This window comes from Adiantum capillus-veneris, chromosome 21 (genome assembly GCF_014529385.1).
Source record: "Adiantum capillus-veneris isolate H3 chromosome 21, ASM1452938v2, whole genome shotgun sequence".
Classification (NCBI taxonomy): Eukaryota; Viridiplantae; Streptophyta; class Polypodiopsida; order Polypodiales; family Pteridaceae; genus Adiantum; species Adiantum capillus-veneris.
The window spans coordinates 92,371,405-92,391,455 of NC_140951.1; the positions used below are offsets into that span (position 1 = coordinate 92,371,405).

General features: G+C 43.2%; 1 protein-coding gene across 3 annotated transcripts in view; it reads left to right on the plus strand.

The window, feature by feature from the left end:
- Positions 1 to 3,100: 3,100 nt before the first annotated feature.
- Positions 3,101 to 20,051, plus strand: part of LOC147431359 (uncharacterized) — a 44,667-nt gene continuing 27,716 nt past the window's right edge. The window contains exons 1-2 of one of the 3 annotated variants that reach the window (XM_086493961.1): positions 3,102 to 3,645; positions 3,794 to 4,060. In XM_086493961.1, coding sequence (XP_086350087.1) covers positions 3,193 to 3,645; positions 3,794 to 3,829 — 489 coding nt within the window. In that variant the 5' untranslated portion in view covers positions 3,102 to 3,192 and the 3' untranslated portion in view covers positions 3,830 to 4,060. Of the gene's footprint in view, positions 3,646 to 3,793; positions 4,061 to 20,051 lie in introns of those variants that run through there. The other 2 variants (XM_086493960.1, XM_086493962.1) reach the window with 2 other exon arrangements.

A 20,051-nucleotide genomic window follows, 5' to 3' on the forward strand; every position in this document is an offset into this window, starting at 1 on the left:
TAATATATGTTTTATTATAAATCCACAACATCTTCTCTCTAATGTACCTATTTTATTCTGCTTTTGGTATGACCACTCTTCTATCCAAATACTTACTTTTTCTTTCTAAATACTTTCATGTCACTTCTTTTTGCTTTCTAAAAGAAACCTTAGTGTTGTGTTGGGTTAGGGAGACCTTCATTGTTTACAGTGCATGATGGAGACTTACTTTAAATGTTTATTTCACTTTCATTTCATATCGGGACATGTCTTGACTTTTTTTGCATTCTATTGTTTTAGAATGTTAAAGTGAAACTTCACTTGCATAATTCTAGTAAATTCTATGAATACACACACACACACACATATATATTAATGAGTTTTTTTAATTTCACATTTCATTTCACAGCCTCACGCGGCTTGAGTTTTCTTGCATTCTATAACTTAATTCTAGTCAATATTCAAAAAAGTCTCTTTTATTAAGTGGTCGTTGACTGAGTTTCATTCCCACAAAAAAGTGAACCGGAAATACTAGCATAAACTTTAAAATTTGCAAGATTTTGAACTATTTTCTCACATATTTCACCAATTTTTCTTCCCTTTACTATGGTTTGCAACCAGGTAGTCTCCATTTTCAAACGGCTCAAGGTTAAGCTGAGGCAATCCTTTCTTGAACACTGATTCTACTTAAACTCAACCTAATGATTTTATCACGTTCTAATTATTTTAGAAAGCCACCGTGATTCTTTCACTTGTTTCCTTTTCATTCCTTTTTCCAAACTCCGTTCCTCTTCCCTTTCCTTATGTTTTACACTCTAATAAGATATATATAAGCATTTTTTTGGATGCTCCTTCAAACTCTATTTCACACATTCAAATATTGCATAGGGTTATTCATAAGTGTATATATATTACATATGTATGTGTATACACATATGTGCATATGTAATATATATACATACAATACATAAATAAACTATAAAAGCAAAATTCCAATCCAACACTAACAAACACAAAAGCAAGGCGAAGACTTCACGATGGCCTCAAGAAGGCAATCGTTTTTGCTGTAATAAATTGAGTGATTATTAGAACACATTTGACATGTTAATGGTCTGTGTTTGGGAAAAATATGTCTCATATTAATATCATGCCGTTTTGAATTTCAAAAATACCGGTTGAGAGCAAGGGGAACATGAGAAATTCCATCCCAAAATAGAGAAAAATAGTGTAAAAACCCAAAAAATAAATCTACTTTTTAAAAATTCCTCTTGGAAAATTCAAGAAAAGGAATTTTGTATGTCTGAAAATATGATTTTTCTCGCACACTCTAATGGAGAGAGAGAGAGAGAGAGAGAGAGAGGGAGAGAGAGAGAGAGAGAGAGAGAGAGAGAGAGACACACTCATTTTCATAACGAAAATGTTCAAATGAGTATAGTAAGATGGAAATGACTTGAAATGTCACCAATCAAAGTTAATGTGTTGGTGATCATTGGATGGTGAGAGGTGAAAACAGGTTTTCTCTACCACTCCCCCTATGGCCTTCTTGGCCAAAAAACATACAAATATACATACATGTATTCAATTATAGCACACACACTCAATCCTATTGCATACTCACTTTACTACTTAAAAAACCCATCTATTAGCAGATGACACCCAAAAAACCATGGCTACTCATGCAACGATGAAGAGACAGACATTGCTAACGCCTGTAAGACTGCAACAACGAGAGCCAGAGCTTTTATGCACTGGCAGTCTCTTGTAGACAAATCAAGGAGGGAGGAAGACATGGGAGCCAAGGATCCCATCATCCCCCCTCCACTCATCTCTCTGCACAGAGAAGAGCCCAAGTGCTCTACAATCCATTGCCCTTCATTCCTCCTCTCATTTAAATCAACCCCTTTCTCTCTCTGCGCTAGCAATTTCTTGAGGCATTTGCTTTGATTTCCTTTGCCCCTTCTAACACACACACACACACACACACACACACACACACACACACACACACGCACGAGATCCGACCGTCCCTGCTACCATTTGTGGCTCCGAGAGCGCATCGATTTTTGCAGCTCTCTTGTGAACTAGAGAGAGAGAGAGAGAGAGAGAGAGAGAGAGAGAGAGAGAGAGAGAGAGAGAGAGAGAGAGAGAGAGAGAGAGAGAGAGAGAGAGAGAGAGAGAGAGAGAGAGACTTTATCACTACATTATAGTTGTGAGATGACATACTCTATCGCCTTCCCCTCTTTATCCTCATCATCTCTTGTGCATGCACCACACACACACACACAAAGAGAGAGAGAGAGAGAGAGAGAGAGAGAGAGAGAGAGAGAGAGAGAGAGAGAGAGAGAGAGAGAGAGAGAGAGAGAGAGCATCTCAAGGGAATCTATGATTTTTCCTTTTTTTATTTGCTGTGGTGCAAACATACTAGAGCTGACATACTCTATCGCCTTCCCCTCTTTACCCTAGTCATCTCTTGTGCGCGTGCGCGCACACACACACACACACACACACACACACACACACACACACACACACAGAGTCGGCTACCTAGCCCAACCGTAATAGAAACATAGAGAGAGAGAGAGTTAGCTCCCTGTGTGGCCTGCCTCCCTAGCTCCAATCGACAAAAGGAGAGAACATCTCTACAGAGAATCTTTTGTTTTGCTTTTTATTTTTTTTACTGTGGTGGAGACGTACTGCTTCATATTGGCTTGATCTTTATTTTATTATAATGAATCTCCCAAGATTTTCCAAGGTCCCATCTGGTCTGCAAAAGTTGCAGACTAGACACTGAGAAGCCGCGATTGAACTGATCACGTCATCTCAAATAACGCACATCAGCTACACCACTTCACCAAGGAGGCTTGGGTGCTCTGCATTGGACACCTTAAATATGAAAAAGATGATTGAACGTGGCCTTTTGGGCCCGTCATCTGCTCCCTCACTCTTCTTGGCCGCCTTGCTCTTGCTGCCTGATCTGCCCTTGTGATCTTGCCCGCATTTCGCGCCAGCTAAGTCTTCTACACTCTTGCTCGCCTCCATGGTCGCCACTATTACCTTTTACCTTCTCTATTTTATTTAAATCGTGGGCACATACACTAGAACATATCTCTATTAGCCTCTTTTCCATCCCGGCGTTAATTAGCACATTGCCGTTCACAGGTGCCGAACGGAGGTTGCCCTTTCCTTCTCCTTCTGTGTCCGTACTTAGTGAAGATGGTGGAGAAGAGCACCAGAATTTCAGTACGCTATGACATCGGGGCTGCTTTGCGACAAGCAGGAGTGCTGAAGAGGCTTCGTCGCATGCCTCACATCTTCTCCCGCATGCTAGAGCTTCCTGTGGTTGCGGACTCCGTCGTTCAAGTACAGGAGGACCCCCACGCTTTGTACTTCAAAGTGACACTACCACCTCCCTTACCCGCTCCTGACTGCATCCGCGCACAGATCATCCACATTGTCCCTGGCGTTACCCAGGTGTCTGTTGCTGGTGCCCAGCTCGGCACCGCTCACCTTGAAGAGCTTGACGTTCCGCTCTGGCGATGCCGCTTGCCTCCTTGTTCCATTCCCGAAGCTTCCACTGCTGCATGTAATGGAGATGGTCTCCTTGTTCTCACTGTGCCCAAGTCGGATCCTGCACCGTCCTTACTTCCCTGGCATTCCTGGCAGCAGGTAACCAGCCAAAACACCTCCTCTAAAGATGTTTGTCTGGGGTGTGTCACACCCGTTGATGGTTCAGTCTCTGAATTGATTTGTGCAAACTTGCGGGATTCTAATCCTTCTTTTATGACCACATATCATGATGATGTTCGTTCTGAAGACATGCACAATGGTACAAAATGAAAACCTGACATGACTAACACATTGTAAATTATGAGAAGTGAGAGTGGCATTGATAACAGGATGAAGGATAAGGTGGATGTATGGAGATGTGATGTGGCCTTCTATATGCATGAGAGTGTCCTTTTTGATCCGAAACGCAGTCTGTGCGTCGGTAGTTATTTTATACAGTTAGGGGAAATTGTACATGTTATTAATAACTTCTGTACATTTTTTTAAAATCTTGAATTTTATAGCCATTTGCTGATGTCTTTTTACCTGTATATTTGGTGCTCAATATCTAATTTGCCTCCATTCGTTTAGCTTTTTTTTTGTTGTGATGATCTGTCATACCTTCTTAATCTTAATCAAACAAATTTTTTAGGGTTCCATCAATGGTTTGTATGGTGTATCCAAACTTTTGGTATTATAAATTGAAGCAAGTTTTTATCAACTTTGAATACATAATGGCATGTTTACTCATGGTAATTTTGGTGTAATGACCGCCTATTTGTAGAAGGAAGATGTCAAACTTGAGCTTTAATTGTTCATTTTGCTCACATGTTACTGAGCTATGCGAGATTTTCACTACCACTCTAAACAGTTGCAAAGCTTCATGCTGTTATTAAATTGGGGCGATACGTCGAAAACAGGAAGTGGAATAAACACGTTATACATTATACTAAAAGAGGCTGATGTAAATACGCGAGTTTTTTAATTTAAACATTTGATTAAAAAGGGGCAGGTCTTGAAACTCTAAAAAGTTTGAGTATTTTTTACAAACTTATAGTGCTACAAACAAGTGTTCTATGACTTGAGCTCAGCCAAATAAGATCTTTGATCTTGTTTTGCATCAGCCAAACTTTTCATTTTCTAAATCTCTAGTTTGGCTGACTATCAAATTGGCTAAGCACACACTTTTATTGAGTGTCTTGTTTTGATTCCTACCAAAATGAGTCTTTTGATTCTATGTTTCTAAGCTTGAGCTTGTCATTGACTTCTGATCACGACGTCAAGCTCTCTTTTGCTAGTTGAAGCTTTAGTGATGTATGCAGGGACTTGTTTGAGGCGGCAAGCTTTTTCTCCCAAGTCTATCAGCAAGCGATTCCAGATCTTGGTGATATACAAAATAATTGCATTTACCCTGGGATGAATAGACAATGCATTTGCACCCACGTTTTTACTTCTAGTTGTATGGAGAAGCTGGAAATCAAACATGGACAAGAAGTTAGCGGTTTCAACTCTCTAGGACAATTTCTATTGTGTTATAAGAAAATATGACTTTGGTGATCTGCCCTAATCACAAAATCAGCTTCTAGAAGATAGATAGACAAGGCGTGATCACAACCATAGGTTCCTTCTCGTAGATTAAGGCATGCAACTTTGCATCTTAAGCCTTCTGCTCTTAAAAGCCACCACATGGGCTTCTTGGTTAAGCATTGCTCCTATGCAATCTCTGAAGCATCACAGTGTATTTCAAAGGGTTTTCTCAAGTGTGGTACTATTCAAATAGGATCTGGCTCAAGAGGTAATTAAGCGTGTTAAAGGAAGCCTTTTGTCTCGTTCTCCACTTGAAAGGGATCTTTGGTCATGGAGTGGTCCTACTACATTAGCAAAGCCTTGGATGATTCTCAAATAGTACGAATATCGTCCCATACATCATGTACCGGAGTAGTCTTGAACATCTTGAATCTTTATTGTGAGAGACTATATGGCCTAGGTAATGAATCTCCATGAGAAAGAAGTCACTTTTCTTTGCATTGATATAATATACAACTCATGCAGAACACTAATGTTTTTCCAAGTGGCACCTTCTTCAGGTCGATTTTTCCACTTGACTAATGCTTGTCGACCTACATGATGACGCGTGCGTAAATCATGATAGTCTAAGATTCGTTTAGGTTCATGCGGTTAGGTAGGAGGTTCAACGAAATCAACCAGAATCTGTTGATCAATGATGTTGTCGTCCCCATTGAAGCGCTTACATAAATGACTTGTATGAACTATCGGATGAATACGAGAATGTGGCGGTAGTGAGAGTTTGTAGGCTCGATCACCAACTTGCTTGAGTATTTTGGAAGGCCCACAATATCTCGGAGATAATTTAGGTGTTGGCCAAGTCTTGAGACTTTCTGAATGCTCTGGCACACAAAAATACCTCTTCCCCTTTCGTGAAGGCAGCTTGTTGACGTTTCTCATCAGCGTACTTCTTATACGGATCGTGTACTTGTCAGACATTTTGATGAGCGAGTTTCAACATGTCCATATGGTCTTGGATGAAATCCTTGACTTGTTGGAGTTTTTTTGTTGCCAACCTCATCGTAATTGGTGATCTAGGTGGAAAATCGTACATTAGCATGAAAGGACTAAAGCCAGTCGTTACATGCTTAGCACTACTGTAAGCAAATTCAGAAGAGGTAGATACTCTTCCCAGTCTGATTGTTTCTTGGTAAGGTATGCTCGTAGCATATCCTCTAGCACTTGGTTGACTCGTTCAATCTGACCATCCGTTTTAGGATGATCTAATATACTTAGGTTGAGTTGTCTACCCAATCATTTAAACAAAACCCTCTAAAAATGAGTGTTAAACTTTGGATCACGATCACTTAGAATGTTACTTGGCAATCCGTACAACTTGTACAGATTGTCCATAAATAACTTAGCTAATTGTGGAGTCTAAATTGTTGACTTGGTTGAAATAAACTTGCATAGTTTAGTCAACCGGTCTATAACCACCCATACCGAGTCATGACCTCGTACAATGGTTGGTAAAACCCATAATGAAATCCATAGAGATACTTTTCCATTTATTATGAGGAATCTCCATTGGATGTAAGAGACCTCCTCCCTTCTGGCGCTCTGCTTTGTTAACTTGACATTTCTGGCAATGCAAGACATAGTCTTGAATAGAGTCGTGTAAACTTGGCCAGTAAAATTGACGTTGTGCCCTGCACTTGGACTATCGTGACATTCATAAAGAATTTGGCACCGAATGTCCGCGTACGTCTGTACACAAACTCTCCCCTTGTAGAGTAGGTACCCATTATTGATGGAAAAATTCTTCCATCTTTACAATTCTTCACTCGACATATGAGAATTGGGTGTGGGGGTTAACGATACACTACTAGCATTGGAGTGAGAAGGATCCCTCATTTGTACATGGCTCCACACTTTGGAGTATGTGTCCTCATGCTCATATTTTCCCTTCAGAAATCCAAAAACTCACTTCGAATTTCCGTGAACAGAAGAGAGTTGATCTTAGGTATACGACTAAGAGCGTTAGCTTGTCATAGGATGGGCACCACGTGCCAACGAAAAAGAACAGACTGAACAACTTTAAGCACTTCAATAACAACTGAACTGAAAGAGAGAGACGACACGGGGAGTGGTGAGAGCATTGGCCCCAAACTTTGGCGCCCCTTTCGGTATTTCTTTATATTACTTGAATTGAGTACAATGCCGGTACTCCACCCTTTGTACCTTCGTACCGAAGCATGCCAGAGAATGAGCCCTTGGCTCATATTTAAAGGCCCTTGGCCATAACAAGCAGTTACATGAAAATCTCTTTGACTCAAAAGCAACTGGCCCAAAAGCAGGTGTTTAAAAGCTGTCAGTGCAAAAGTAGGAATCCGTATAGATCTGCCACGTCAGCAGCCAGCGTAAAACGTGGAAATCCGTACAATTTGCCATGTCAACAGCTTGCGTAAAATTCGGAATTTCCGTATAGGATGCCTTGTCATCAGCTTCTACGTTGTTTGTATGTGCGTGCGCTGCTTTACTCTAGGCCCCATCGGATGGAAATCTTAAGTTGGTTGGATCTTCTTCTGCTACTTCTGTTGCTTCTCTTAGGGTTTAGGTCCTCGGCCGGCATCTGCAAATCGGCTCTGTTCTTCAGTGGCTTGACATGTCAGCAGTTTGTGACAACCACCACATGGTATCGTCCTTTAGGATACTGGAGCTCTGCGTCATACTCCTGAAGAATCTCAACCCACCTGGCCTTTCGACCCTTCAAGTGAGTTTGTTGTCACGTGCACATCTAACCCTATGTGCATGTGGACAAGCTACTCCGGGTCCAGGGTTTAGGTCAGCTTAGGAAGTGTTCTGGCACCTTTTTGAGCCTGTGCGCAGGCCGTGCATGTCCAGGCACTTAGAATAGTTGCATATCCTTTGGTTGCACACAACATGATCATTAGCATTACAGTTAGTAGTCATCATGAGCATTTTAGAGTGCACAGAGCACATTTTCCCTATTTTAGCCATTTTTCACTTATTGTTAATAAGTGACTTTGTTGGGAAAGTGGGTAGGGCAAATTTGCTAAGTTAATATAAAAGAAACCTGGCAGTCACTTAGTAGAAGCATAAGAAACCAAGAGAGCGCAGGCAGACTTTGCAGCAGGCCCTCTAGTGTTTCTCCTCAGCAAGAACCTCAGCAAGACCAACGTTTTCATCAAGCATCATCATCAGCCCTAGCGCCAGAACTTCCAACACTCAGCGCCAGTGTCTGCTATCTACATCAGCTGTTTCAGCATTTATACTAGCGTTTCCAGAAATTTGCATTAGCGTTTTCAGTAAGTTGAACCAACGTTTTTCAGCAGGATGAATCCCGCGTTTTCAGCCTAGATGCATTAGCGTTTTCAGCCCAGATAGAGCAGCATTTTCAGCCATTCAAGTCGGCGTTTTCAGCCAACAGTCATCAGTGTCGTTGTCGCCCTCTTCGTCGCCGTCGTCTCCGACTTAGATCATCATTGGATCATAGCATCAGGAACTTGCATTGGCACCTTTGTACTAGATTTGTGCCATCAATGGCATAGACTTCTCTCGCCATTGAGAGAGGGGCCCTTGGAGGAGGGTTTGACAACAGTCTGGTGTCGTATTCTTCTCTCTATCTCTCTCTCAGTCTCAGCACCTTCATTCACAGTGTCATTCACTTTGTTTGTGATCATTTGCACTCACACATTAAAGGAATGGAAGGCTCTCCCTTCTGTAAGTAAAAGGAACCCCTAAGCACAGTTCGGAACACTCATCTTGAGCAAAGTTCAACATTCACTTCTGCTGCACCTTACATTGGTATCAAAGCTTTGGCAGTGTTCTGTATCACTCAAGGAAAGAACCATAAGATTTTTTTTTTGCTTGTTGCGGTCACATGTAACCCAAGTCCACTTGGGCATGTCGATTCCTATTCGTGTTTTTGAGAAGTGACAGGTAACCCAAGAAAGAAGGGCTTGTCCGGCCTCCCCTTGTGCCTCTTTTCACTCTTTGAGAGCGGACCGTGCACTTAGCGGTCGGCCAATCGACGTGAGATGTGAAAAAGCAACCTTGGTGTGAGCACAAGGCTGCCAAGGGGTGCGCCCGCAGGAAAGAGTAGAGCTCGGGTAAGTGAAAAGCCTTCTCTAACACTGTAACAAACTTGGACACTCCAAGTCAAGAATCAACCGCGACAGCACCAAATAACCACTTCAAAACAATTCACAGATCACAATAGATTTGCAATGGCCCGACGGAGTTCCGTGCCTAGAGATATTGGCCTCAAAGATTGGCGTCCCTTTCAGTATTTCTTTTTATATGTATCAGTTCAAAGTACAAGAAAGTGGGTCGGGATTCACTCTCAAACTTTGCGTCCAGATGCTCTAAGAAGTGAGGCCCTCACCACTAATTTAAAGGTTACAAGGGATGCCCAAAAGAAGAGCTCCAAAAGCTTCAAATCAAAAGCAACTGCTCTCTCTCTCTCTCTCACAAAGAGTCAAAACTTGAAAGCACAAGCATTCTCTCTCTCTTTCTCATTGCGTAGAGAAAAAACAAGATTCGTGTCGCTCATCATTTAAAAAAAAAAAAAGCCTCGTTGATTTTCGGAAATTAGGGTTTTTGGTAGAAATTAGGGTTTGTAGGAATTTTAGGGTCTCTGGCAGAAATTAGAGTTTTTGTTGTCCGCCACATCATCACTTTGTGACATACCCCCCTCTTGAAAGCATTGTAATCGACCGCGATTACGCCTGCAAAACCGACAAAAGCCATAAACCGTCTTAGCAGACACTGACTGTTAGTACCTACGTACTAGGAACACACATCTAGCACATGTACAAAATCGACAGTCACATCACACGACATCACATGACATTCAACATTCATTCGGATCTTAGACCATGATTTATCGGCAATGTAGCTAGCAATCACATCTAGGTCCAATCGGGACCTCATCAATGTCCGATTGACTAACCCCTATTGCAACCATGTCTATTCGAGATCAATCAGACCAAAATGCTGCAGTCATTTCGGCTATCAGTACCTGCATCAAAAGAAGTCAAGAACAAATCAGTATCATTATCAGGAATTTTATTTCATAAAGTCATCCAGCAGAATACTGTCAGATATCAGTATCCCTGAAGCTCAAAGAGACATCAGTGACTTTAGTATCAAAATCGAGGCATCTGTTGACAAAGGAGCAGAGTAACTCTCCTCTTGTGCATCCCACTGCACCAGATCTTCGGCCAAGCTGAATTTCTGGGTTCCGTTTGGAGTAAACTATGCTAAACCAAAACATCGAGGTAAAGTTTTACAATCCGAGGAGTATTCGTTAGGTCCTCCTCCTCCATCCACTTCGCATCAAATGCAGGAAAGTTCTTGAACTTAACCAAGAACCGCCTTCGGACTTTACCTTTCTTATGTGAAAAATCCGTTCAGGAACAAGGATCTCCTCATTTTCTTCTATTGCGGGTTGCTCATCAGGCTCCCCATCATCAGGCACATCACCCTTAACAGGTTTCAAGAGACTCACATGCAATGCCTCCAAGTATCTGGCAGTTTCAATCGGAAGGAGACATCATTTATCTTGTCAGTGATCTGGAAAGGTCCGTAGTATCGCATACTAAGCTTTGGAAAAAGCCTCTCCTTTCCCTTTTTCTTCCCTTTTTCTTTCGTAGGCGTGCCTTCTCAAAACATAAGAGCACCCAATCATCCTCCTTCAATTTCAAGTCGTGACGATGGCGATCCGCTGCCTTTTTCTGTCGTTCTTGAGACTCCTGCAAAGTCTCGCGAACCTTGGCAAAAGCCGTTTCCAAACCTCGCGAATATTCATCCGCTTCAAATATCTAATCTTTCGTGCTCCGGAAGGATGAAACCTTCACAACACTTTCAACAATCTCACATGGCGTCTTCCCCGTCGAAGAGTGTATCGTGTTATTGTAGGCAAATTCCACCAAAGGTAAGTTCTTTTCCCATTGAGTCTTCTGATCCGAGATACAAGACTTCAATAAATCTCAAATCACTGAATTGGCAATCTCAAATTGCCCGTCAGTCTGCAAGTGGAACGATGACGAGAACTGCAATTGCGTGCCAATGTTCTCCCAAATTGTCTTCCAAAACAAACTCATAAATCTGGGGTCTCTGTCGGAGACAATCGTCTCAGACGTGCCATGTAATTGGAAAATCATCGTGATCATTCTGTGTTCTTGGGAGATCAAAAATGAAATCCATTTCAATACTTTTCCAGGGGCGGGTGGGTATGGGTGAAGGCTGTAACAATTCCTGTGCCTTATGCCTATCAAACTTGACCTTCTGGCATACTGCGCACAAACTCTTCCACATCCTTTTTGAGTCTCGACCAAAAGAAGTATCTCTCTACCCCTTCATGGTGGTAGCAATGCCGCGGTGACCCGTAAAAGGTGGACCGTGGCATTCAGTCATAACCTTTTTCTTTAACGGCTGTGTAAGGCACAACCGTCTTTCTCATCAAGTAGCCTTCCCGAAGGGAGTATCCAGCTATTGTCTCCCCATCCCGTATCCGTGTGAAAATATAAACAAAATCTGTATCTTTGGCATACTGATCGACACATCCTCGAAGCTCCTATGATGTATCACGGAAATAGCCAGATCCAACGGCTTCCGAGACAAAGCATCTGCCACCACATTCTTCTGTCCCTGGTCATGGACAATCTGGAAGTGAAACTGTGACAAGATGTTCGCCCACCGCATCTGCTTTTCCGAAAGCTGCTTCTGTGGCAAGAAGTAGCGCAAACTCTGATGGTCTGTAAAGACAGTAAAATCCGATCCGAGTAGGTAGTGCCGCCACTGAGTAAGAGCATGTATCACTATCAAAAGCTCCTTCTCATATATCTGTGCTGTCATCTCCGGCCTAGAGAACAATCGGCTCTCGTAAGCAATGACATGGCCTTCTTGCATCAAGACCGCACCCAGACTACGACCACAAGCATCACAATATACTTCAAATGACTTTTGCAAGTCCGGCAAAGTCAAAACTGGTCCCGTAGTCAATTTCTCTTTCAATGTCTGAAAGGCAGTCACTTCTGTGGATCCCCACGAGAAAGGGAGTCCTTTTTGTGTCAAGATATGCAAAGGGGAAGCACCCTCTGCAAAATTTCATATGAACCGCTTGTAGTACGAACACAGTCCTAAGAAGCTTCCAACTTCATGGACATTCTTCCAATCGGGCCAATCACGTATAGTCTCTATCTTGGCCGAATCCACTTGCACTCCTGTTGCTGAGACAAAGTGTCCCAAAAAGTGTATCTCTGAAGCAGATGATCTCTGTGTTCTGTCTCATTCTTGGAGAAAACAATGATATCATCAAAGAAAGTGCTAACAAATAGCCTGTACTCTCGAAAAATCCTGTCCATCATCCGGTTAAATGTCGCAGGAGCATTGGTTAATCCAAAAGGCATCACCAAAAATTCAAATAACCCAAAAGTCGTCCGAAAGGCTGTCTTGTAGACGTCTTCCGGTGCGATTCGGATCTGATGATATCCACTCTTCAGGTCAATCCTGCTGAAGCACAAGGATCCATGTAACCTGTCGAGTATATCATTGATCCTAGGAATCGGAAATCTGTTCTTGATGGTGATTTTGTTGAGAGCTCTATAATCGATACACATTCTCCAAGATCCGTCTTTCTTCAAATCCAACAACAGTGGAGAGCAATACGGTGAAGTACTATGCTGAACAAGACCCTTTTGCAAGAGGTCTTTCACTGGGTTCATAATCTTTTCATTCTGTACTCGGCTCACACGGTAAGGTGGCCGGTTCGATGGCGTGCTGTTGCCAAATTGGCTTTATCTGACAGAAAAATAATTCTAAATGAATTATTGGATTTATAAGTGAGAGGGTTTTCTCGCTTGGAACACCAAGGAAAATTAATTTTAAATGAATTATTGGAATTTTAAGTGAGAGGGTTTTTCTCACTGGAGACATCCGAGTACAGAATATTCCTAGTGCGTCATTCAGAGTAATGACGGGAGCACTGTGAAAGGGAATATCTGTAAGGCCACTATGAACGGGTACTTCTGATGCGTCACATCGGATGGGTGACAGGGAGCATCGGGAAGAAGTATCCGACCATCCGGGAACGGACATCTCTGATGGGTCATAGGATGGGTGACATAGAGCATCGTGAAGGAGATTGTACCGTAAGTTCGGTAGGAAAGGACTAGGTGATGGGTATTCTTGATGCGTCACAAGGTGGGTGACGGGTGCATCGGAAAGGGAATATCCATAGTCAGGAGGAAATTCCGAACTGTGTTAGAATTGTGCACAAGGAAAAGCAAGCACTTGAATGAAGATGGGTTCAGAGGAAACTTTGAGGAAAAACAGATGCTTTCTGAGAAAGCGGGATTGCTTTTCGGAAAAGCAGATGCTTTCCCGCGAGGAAGGCTATGTCTGCATTGCAACTGTGCATGTGATTGCATCCAGGGACACCTGGAAAGTGCTGTGAAAGCATTGTTTTTAACTTGCAAGGTTTTATTGAGTTTTTGGGCAGGTTCAGACTATTTTTAAAATACGCCGGCAATCCACTTAATAAGTGGGCAGCCATCTAATAAATAAGGCAACAGATAAGCCAGCGTTTTCTCTCTCTCTTTTTCTAGCAGAACAGAAAAAAAAATGAAAAAAAAAAAAAAAAAAAGAACGGCCGCGATCTCTATGCGAGCAGCTATTCGCGCGCGTGGCTAGGAGCTATAAAAGCATCACATGCCCTCACTCAGAGGGGAGGACCAATCTTTGCAAGGAGGAGATGCTGCTGCAAATTTCAGCTGTAAAGAAGACGTTGCCAGTGATGCCCATGGCTGCCCCAAGTGTACCAGATGTCGCCAAGAAGACGTTGCCAGTGATGCCCATGGCTGCCCCAAGTGTACCAAATGTCGCCAAGACCCAGTGCGCGAGTTCCCTCGCGAAGAAGTGCCTATGAAGCATGTTTCCATCGCGACAAGTTGCTGTTTTTCTCTGTTTTCAGCCCATAAACATCATAGACGGGGCTGATTTACGAGAAGGAACCCAAGAACACACCTCTTTTGTGTGTAGGATTGGAAGAGAGGATTTTCTATGTAGAGATCTCTTCTGGGGAATTTCTTTTTCGAGAACCGAGTTGCGTTTCAAGCGTCGAGACTTTGAAGGTAACGATTTTCATGTTATGATCTTTGAGTATTTGATTGCAGGTGTACTTCCTCTTCGTGAGGGAGTAGGAGCAGAGGAAGGCATGAGCCTCTGCACGAGAAAAGCGCTCTGAGGAACTAGAGCCAGATCAGCCCCAGGGTTTCGTACCCAAGTTTGGGAAGCAGATCCACGGATCGAAGAGAGGTAGACTCTCGAGATGTAATCCAGAAGTTGAAATTCCCAAGGGAAGGACTTCGTGTCCAGGAAAGCGGAGTTAATCTGTAGGAAGAGGACTCTGGAAACAGAGTTAGAAAAGAGTTGCAGGGATGTTGAAACCGGCCTGTTCAATCCAAAAAGGGCGGTAGACTTTACTTTAAACCTTGATTTAGCTTTCACCCATTATTAGTCGTCTATTTTACCTGTACTTTCGAGACACAAGAGAGGGGAATGGGATACAGATGCTAGAATGCACCTGTATGAGAAGACATACACCAGATTGGCCCCTAACTTAGGCGCCCCTTTCGGTATTTCTTTATTGTTCAAAAGAGGGAATATACGCTGTGGTTCTTTCCAAGCTGCCCCGCACAAACTCGGCTGAATTTCCATTGTTCCAACTTGATTTCGGCAGCATAACTGTACTAGAACCCTTCACAGTCACTATTCCCACGCATTGGCCGACCTTCCCGACGCATACGGGCGCTTTGCAAAACCTGGCGAGAATCTGCAGCACGCTGAATTCTCTGTTTTCAGCCCTGAAAATGCGCCAGATCACCTGTACAGCGGTCCCCTTGCGTCCCCGAACCTCCTGGGGGTATTAGGGTCCGTTTAGGGCCAAAACCCTAAATCTGCAAAAATACACAGCAGGCTGTAATTTACTGTTTCGGGCTCCGTTTCGCGTGCCGGTCGCATCCTTAGCAAGTCCTCGAGCTCCCGCACCTGTAGGGCTACTTGCCCTTTGAATGGGACGGGATTTCTGGCGTGAAACCTCTCCGAATTCACCTGTACCTGCGGGGGGATTAGCCGCTAGCTAATCCAGTACCTGTGCAAGAGGCTCTTGCCTCGGCAATCGCGCATGAACCCACACAACTGTACATTGGTCAAATGAAGAGCCCACTAGATGGGCATAACATACTGCCAAAGGGGAGAGAGAGGGCAGTGCGTAGCGTGCAGGGCATCACTTCTGGCACCGCAATGTACATAGGGGGGAAAGCAAGCACTCCATAGCTCTTAATCTGTGACAAATCTGAAAATGAGGCTCTCCCCCTCCTAAATTCAGCGCCACTTCTTGTTGCATGAGGCAAGTGCACCAGAAGGTGCCACTTGGCACATTTATAAGCATTTTCCCGTTTCGGGGTTGCCGTCTAAAAATATCCCAACCGGTTGCCGAGTTGACTTCACGGCAAAGTAAGAAAATGTTCCCCTTGTCATTCCGGAGGTAATGACGTCAACACATTTTCAGGTCCCAAAATAGCAGTTCCCTAAATTTTAGGAGATGGTGCCATTGTATCTTTCTAGGTCATCCGACCCTCTTTGTACACTGCGGCCACATCCAGAACTGAAATGTAGCCTTTGTAGCAAAGGATTCCACTTTGGCTAGTCAATGACCCCACTTGGCTAACCATAGTCCTTGTCCAACCTTAGTAGCAAAGGATTCCACTTTGGCTAGTCAATGACCCCACTTGGCTAACCATAGTCCTTGTCCAACCTTAGTGCTCTCTTGCCCTCAAGCCTGGACTCCCTCTGGACAGTTCCACACTAGCTATGCAATGCAAGGCAGTTAGATTTCCCGAGGGGTGTTTCCAAAAAGTGAAAGTAAATAGATAATAAGAAAGAAATCAACAGAAAGGATAGATAGTAGTCACACGCTGGTGACATACCCCCCTCTTGAAATCTCAAACGTCCTCGTTTGCATCTATGTCGTACATGCTTACTGTCAACACTGATGTATTCAACACTTGTCGACACATATACGACACATACATGCTCATTGTCAACCCTGGTGTATTCAACACCTCGTCGACTCATGTATTGCCTGCGTGTGAACCCTGTCCCAATGACATAGTGGTAGCTGCGCACTCTGCCATTGCTTTGAGTCACTAACTTTCCAATGACAAAATGGTAGCTGCACATTTTGCCACTGTCTTATAGTACACGTTGGATCCCGTAACACTTTCGAGCATACCCAAAGCGACAGTTTAAGAATGCAGTTACACATGTACTCTTCAATAGAAGCAATCACTGTATCCTTGACAAACTGACAAGAAATACTCACTTCTATAGCACTAACCAAACTTTTGGACATTCCATAAGAGCAATTGCCAAACTGACGATCTGTACAGCTCTAACATTCATGTAACAGGTATTTGATTTGAGCTCACTTTAAATACCATGTACATTTGTTTCAGAAGCCATTGTCACACTGACAATCCATGTAGCTTTGAAACTCAAGGGGTCAAGGTAGGTTGCAAATCGAAGGCTTCGAGGTAAAGTGATAACACAGTTGGTGACTCTGCAAGTTCACCTTCTTCCATCCACTTAGCATCCATTGGTGGATAGTTTCTGAACTTTACCAAGTAACGCCTTCACTTTCCTTTCTTTGTGTGCCAAAATCTGTTCAGGGACCAAGATCTCGTCAAGTTCCTCGACTTCCGGCTGATCTTCAGCTGGCATATCTTCTGGCACATCACCCACATAGGGTCTGAGAAGACTCACATGAAACGCATTGTGAATCTTCCAACTGTCAGGCAATTTCAGCCTATATGCAACATCGCTGATTATGTCGCACACTTGAAAAGGCCCATAGTAACGCATGCTGAGCTTTGGAAACAGTCTTTCCTTGCCCTTCATCTTCTTTAACCTTGCCTTTTCAAAGCGTAAAAGCACCCAATCGCCAAGTGAATATACCACTTCACGACGGTGACGATCAGCTGCTTTCTTTTGCTTTGCCTGAGTCCTTTCTAAGGCCACTTTGACCTTCTTCTACATTTCATCCATGTCCTGCACATACTTATCTGCTTCAAATATCTTGTCCTTTGTATGCAGTATGGGAGGAACTTTCTTGCCACCTTCAACTATCTCAAAGGGTGCCTTGCCAGTTGATGAATGCACTGTATTATTGTATGCATACTCCACCAATGGCAAATACTGCTCCCACTTTCCTTCATGCTCTGATACATAACACTTCAGCAGATCTAGGACAGTAGAATTTGCCTCTTTTGACTGCCCATCTGTTTGAGGATGAAATGACGAAGAGAATTTGAGCGTGGTGCCCATATTCTCAAACAAACCTCTCCAGAACAAACTTGTCATGCGTGGATCACGGTCGCTAACAATCGACTGTGGCATGCCATGATACTTGAAAATATTGCTCATAAACAAGCGTGCCATCTGATCTGGCTTTATCTTCTTCCTAACAGGAATAAAATGAGCCTGTTTGCTGAATCTGAAAATAATGGTCCAAATACCATCATTTCCTGTGTGCGTTCTCGGAAGATCGAAGATAAAATCCATAGCAATACTTTCCCATGGTTTATCTGGAATAGGTAGTGGTTGCAATAACCCTAGTGCCTTTTGCCTGTCAAACTTGACCTTTTGGCATATTAGGCATTCTCGCACAAAGGCATCCACATCTCTTCTCAATGTAGGCCAGTAGAAGAATGTCTCAACCGCTTTAACTGTAGCATCGATACCACGATGCCCTGCATACGGTGGGACATGACTCTCTTCCATAACTTTGCGTCGCAATGGCTTTGTGACACACAATCTGCCATGCATCATCATGAACCCGTCTTTAAGAAGATAGTGTTCATGACGTTGTCCATCCATTAGCTGCTCGAAGACCCTTGCAAAATCTTCATCATTTGCATACTGTTCTCTCATATCATCAAGTTCATGATGATAAGGAATCGACACAGCTGAAATTTGTGGCTTCCTTGACAAGGCATCAGCCACAACGTTCTTCTTGCCTTCCACATGCACAATCTGAAAATGGAACATGGACAAGATATTTGCCCATCGCATATGCTTCTCAGATAACTTTGTCTGTGTCAAGAAGTATCGCAAGGTCTGATGGTCCGTTTGGACAACGAAATCTGCACCTAGCAGGTAGTGCTTCCAACTTAAGAGCGCATGAATCACCGCCAGTAACTCTTTCTCATAGACCTGCATGTCATCTCTGGCCCTTGCAAAATTCTGCTCTCATAGGCTACTACCCTGCCATCTTGCATTAGCACTGCACCAATGCTACTACTGCAGGCGTTGCACTGGACCACAAATGACTTCCTAAGATCTGGCAACACAATGACTGGATCTGAAGTCATCTTTTCCTTTAAGAGATTAAAAGCTGAAATCTCTTTTTGTGTCCATCTAAAGGTGACTGCCTTCTTTTGAAGAGCATGTAAAGGTGAAGCAATCTCAGCGAAATTTCGGATAAACCTTCTGTAGTAGGAGCATAGTCCTAAGAAACTTCGGACATCGTGCACCGTCTTCAAATCTGGCCATGACTTGATCGCTTCAACTTTTGCAGGATCCATTCTGACACCATCCTTCGAGACAATGTGTCCCAGAAAATGAATCTCTTCCAGAAAAAATTCACTTTTCTTTGCATTGATGAGCAACCTATGACTACGTAGCTCTTCGAACACAATGGCCAAGTGATGCCTATGCTCCTCTTCATTCTTTGAGTAGACTATCATGTCATCAAAGAATGTACCAACAAACTGCTGGTGTGGACGGAAAATTCTGTCCATCATCCTATTGAACGTAGCAGGAGCATTTGTGAGGCCAAAGGGCATCACTAAAAATTCGTAAAGGCCAAACGTTGTTCTAAAAGCAGTCTTGTGCACATCCTCTCTGATCTAATGCGGATCTGATGGTACCCACTCTTTAGATCTATCCTGCTAAACATAGCTGCTCCTTCTAATTTGTCCATAATATCATCAATTCTAGGTATAGGGAACCTATTCTTGATGGTATTCTTGTTCAGTGCACGGTAGTCGATGCACATACGCCATGAGCCATCCTTTTTCTGCACCAACAACACTGGAGAACAGGATGGAGATGAACTGGGCTGAATCAGCCCCTTTTCTAACAACTCCTGTACTTGGCCCATTATCTCTTTCTGCTGAGCCGCACTTACCCTGCACGGAGGCTTATTTGGTGGGCTATTGCCTTGCACCAAATCTATTGCATGGTCCTCGGGTCTCTCTGGCGGTAATTGAGACGGTAATGAATCGGAAAAACAGTCACTGTACTGTTGTAAAAACATTGACCTTTCTTTATCTAGCTCAGATAAATTTGATTCATCACAATCTGACACTTCACGTGCAAAAACCAAGTATGCAGAAAGATGCTTTTTCATTACAGAAGTAATAGCAGAAGCTGATACAGTAGGAATAGACTCCCCTTTAAGCTTTACATCCAGAATGTGAGTCTTTCCCCTGCTCTGTACAGTGATCTTTTTGTTGTAGGCATCCATGATTCCCTGTACACGAAACAACCAAGGAATACCTAGCAACACATCACATCCGTCCAGTGGCATGATGTAAAATTCTTCAGCATCTACATAGGACTGGATATGTAGACGCAACTTTCCAATGATGGGTGTCACAGCCTCTGTATGGCTAGGACATGCCAAACCTGCCTCTGCTGTATACCCCATCTCTTCAGGTCTGATTCCCAACTTCGAAGCCAATTCTGGGGAAATAAAGTTGGCATTGGCACCTGGATCAAAGAAGATAAGCACTGTTTGATCCCTGACCTTTCCCCATGCTCTGCAAAGCTCACTTGCATCTGAATTTGGCTTGTCGCCCACCATATCTGGCACTAGACCAGCCATGGGCTTCTTTCCTTTCTTGTCTTCCTTGTCATCAGAATCAGCTGGC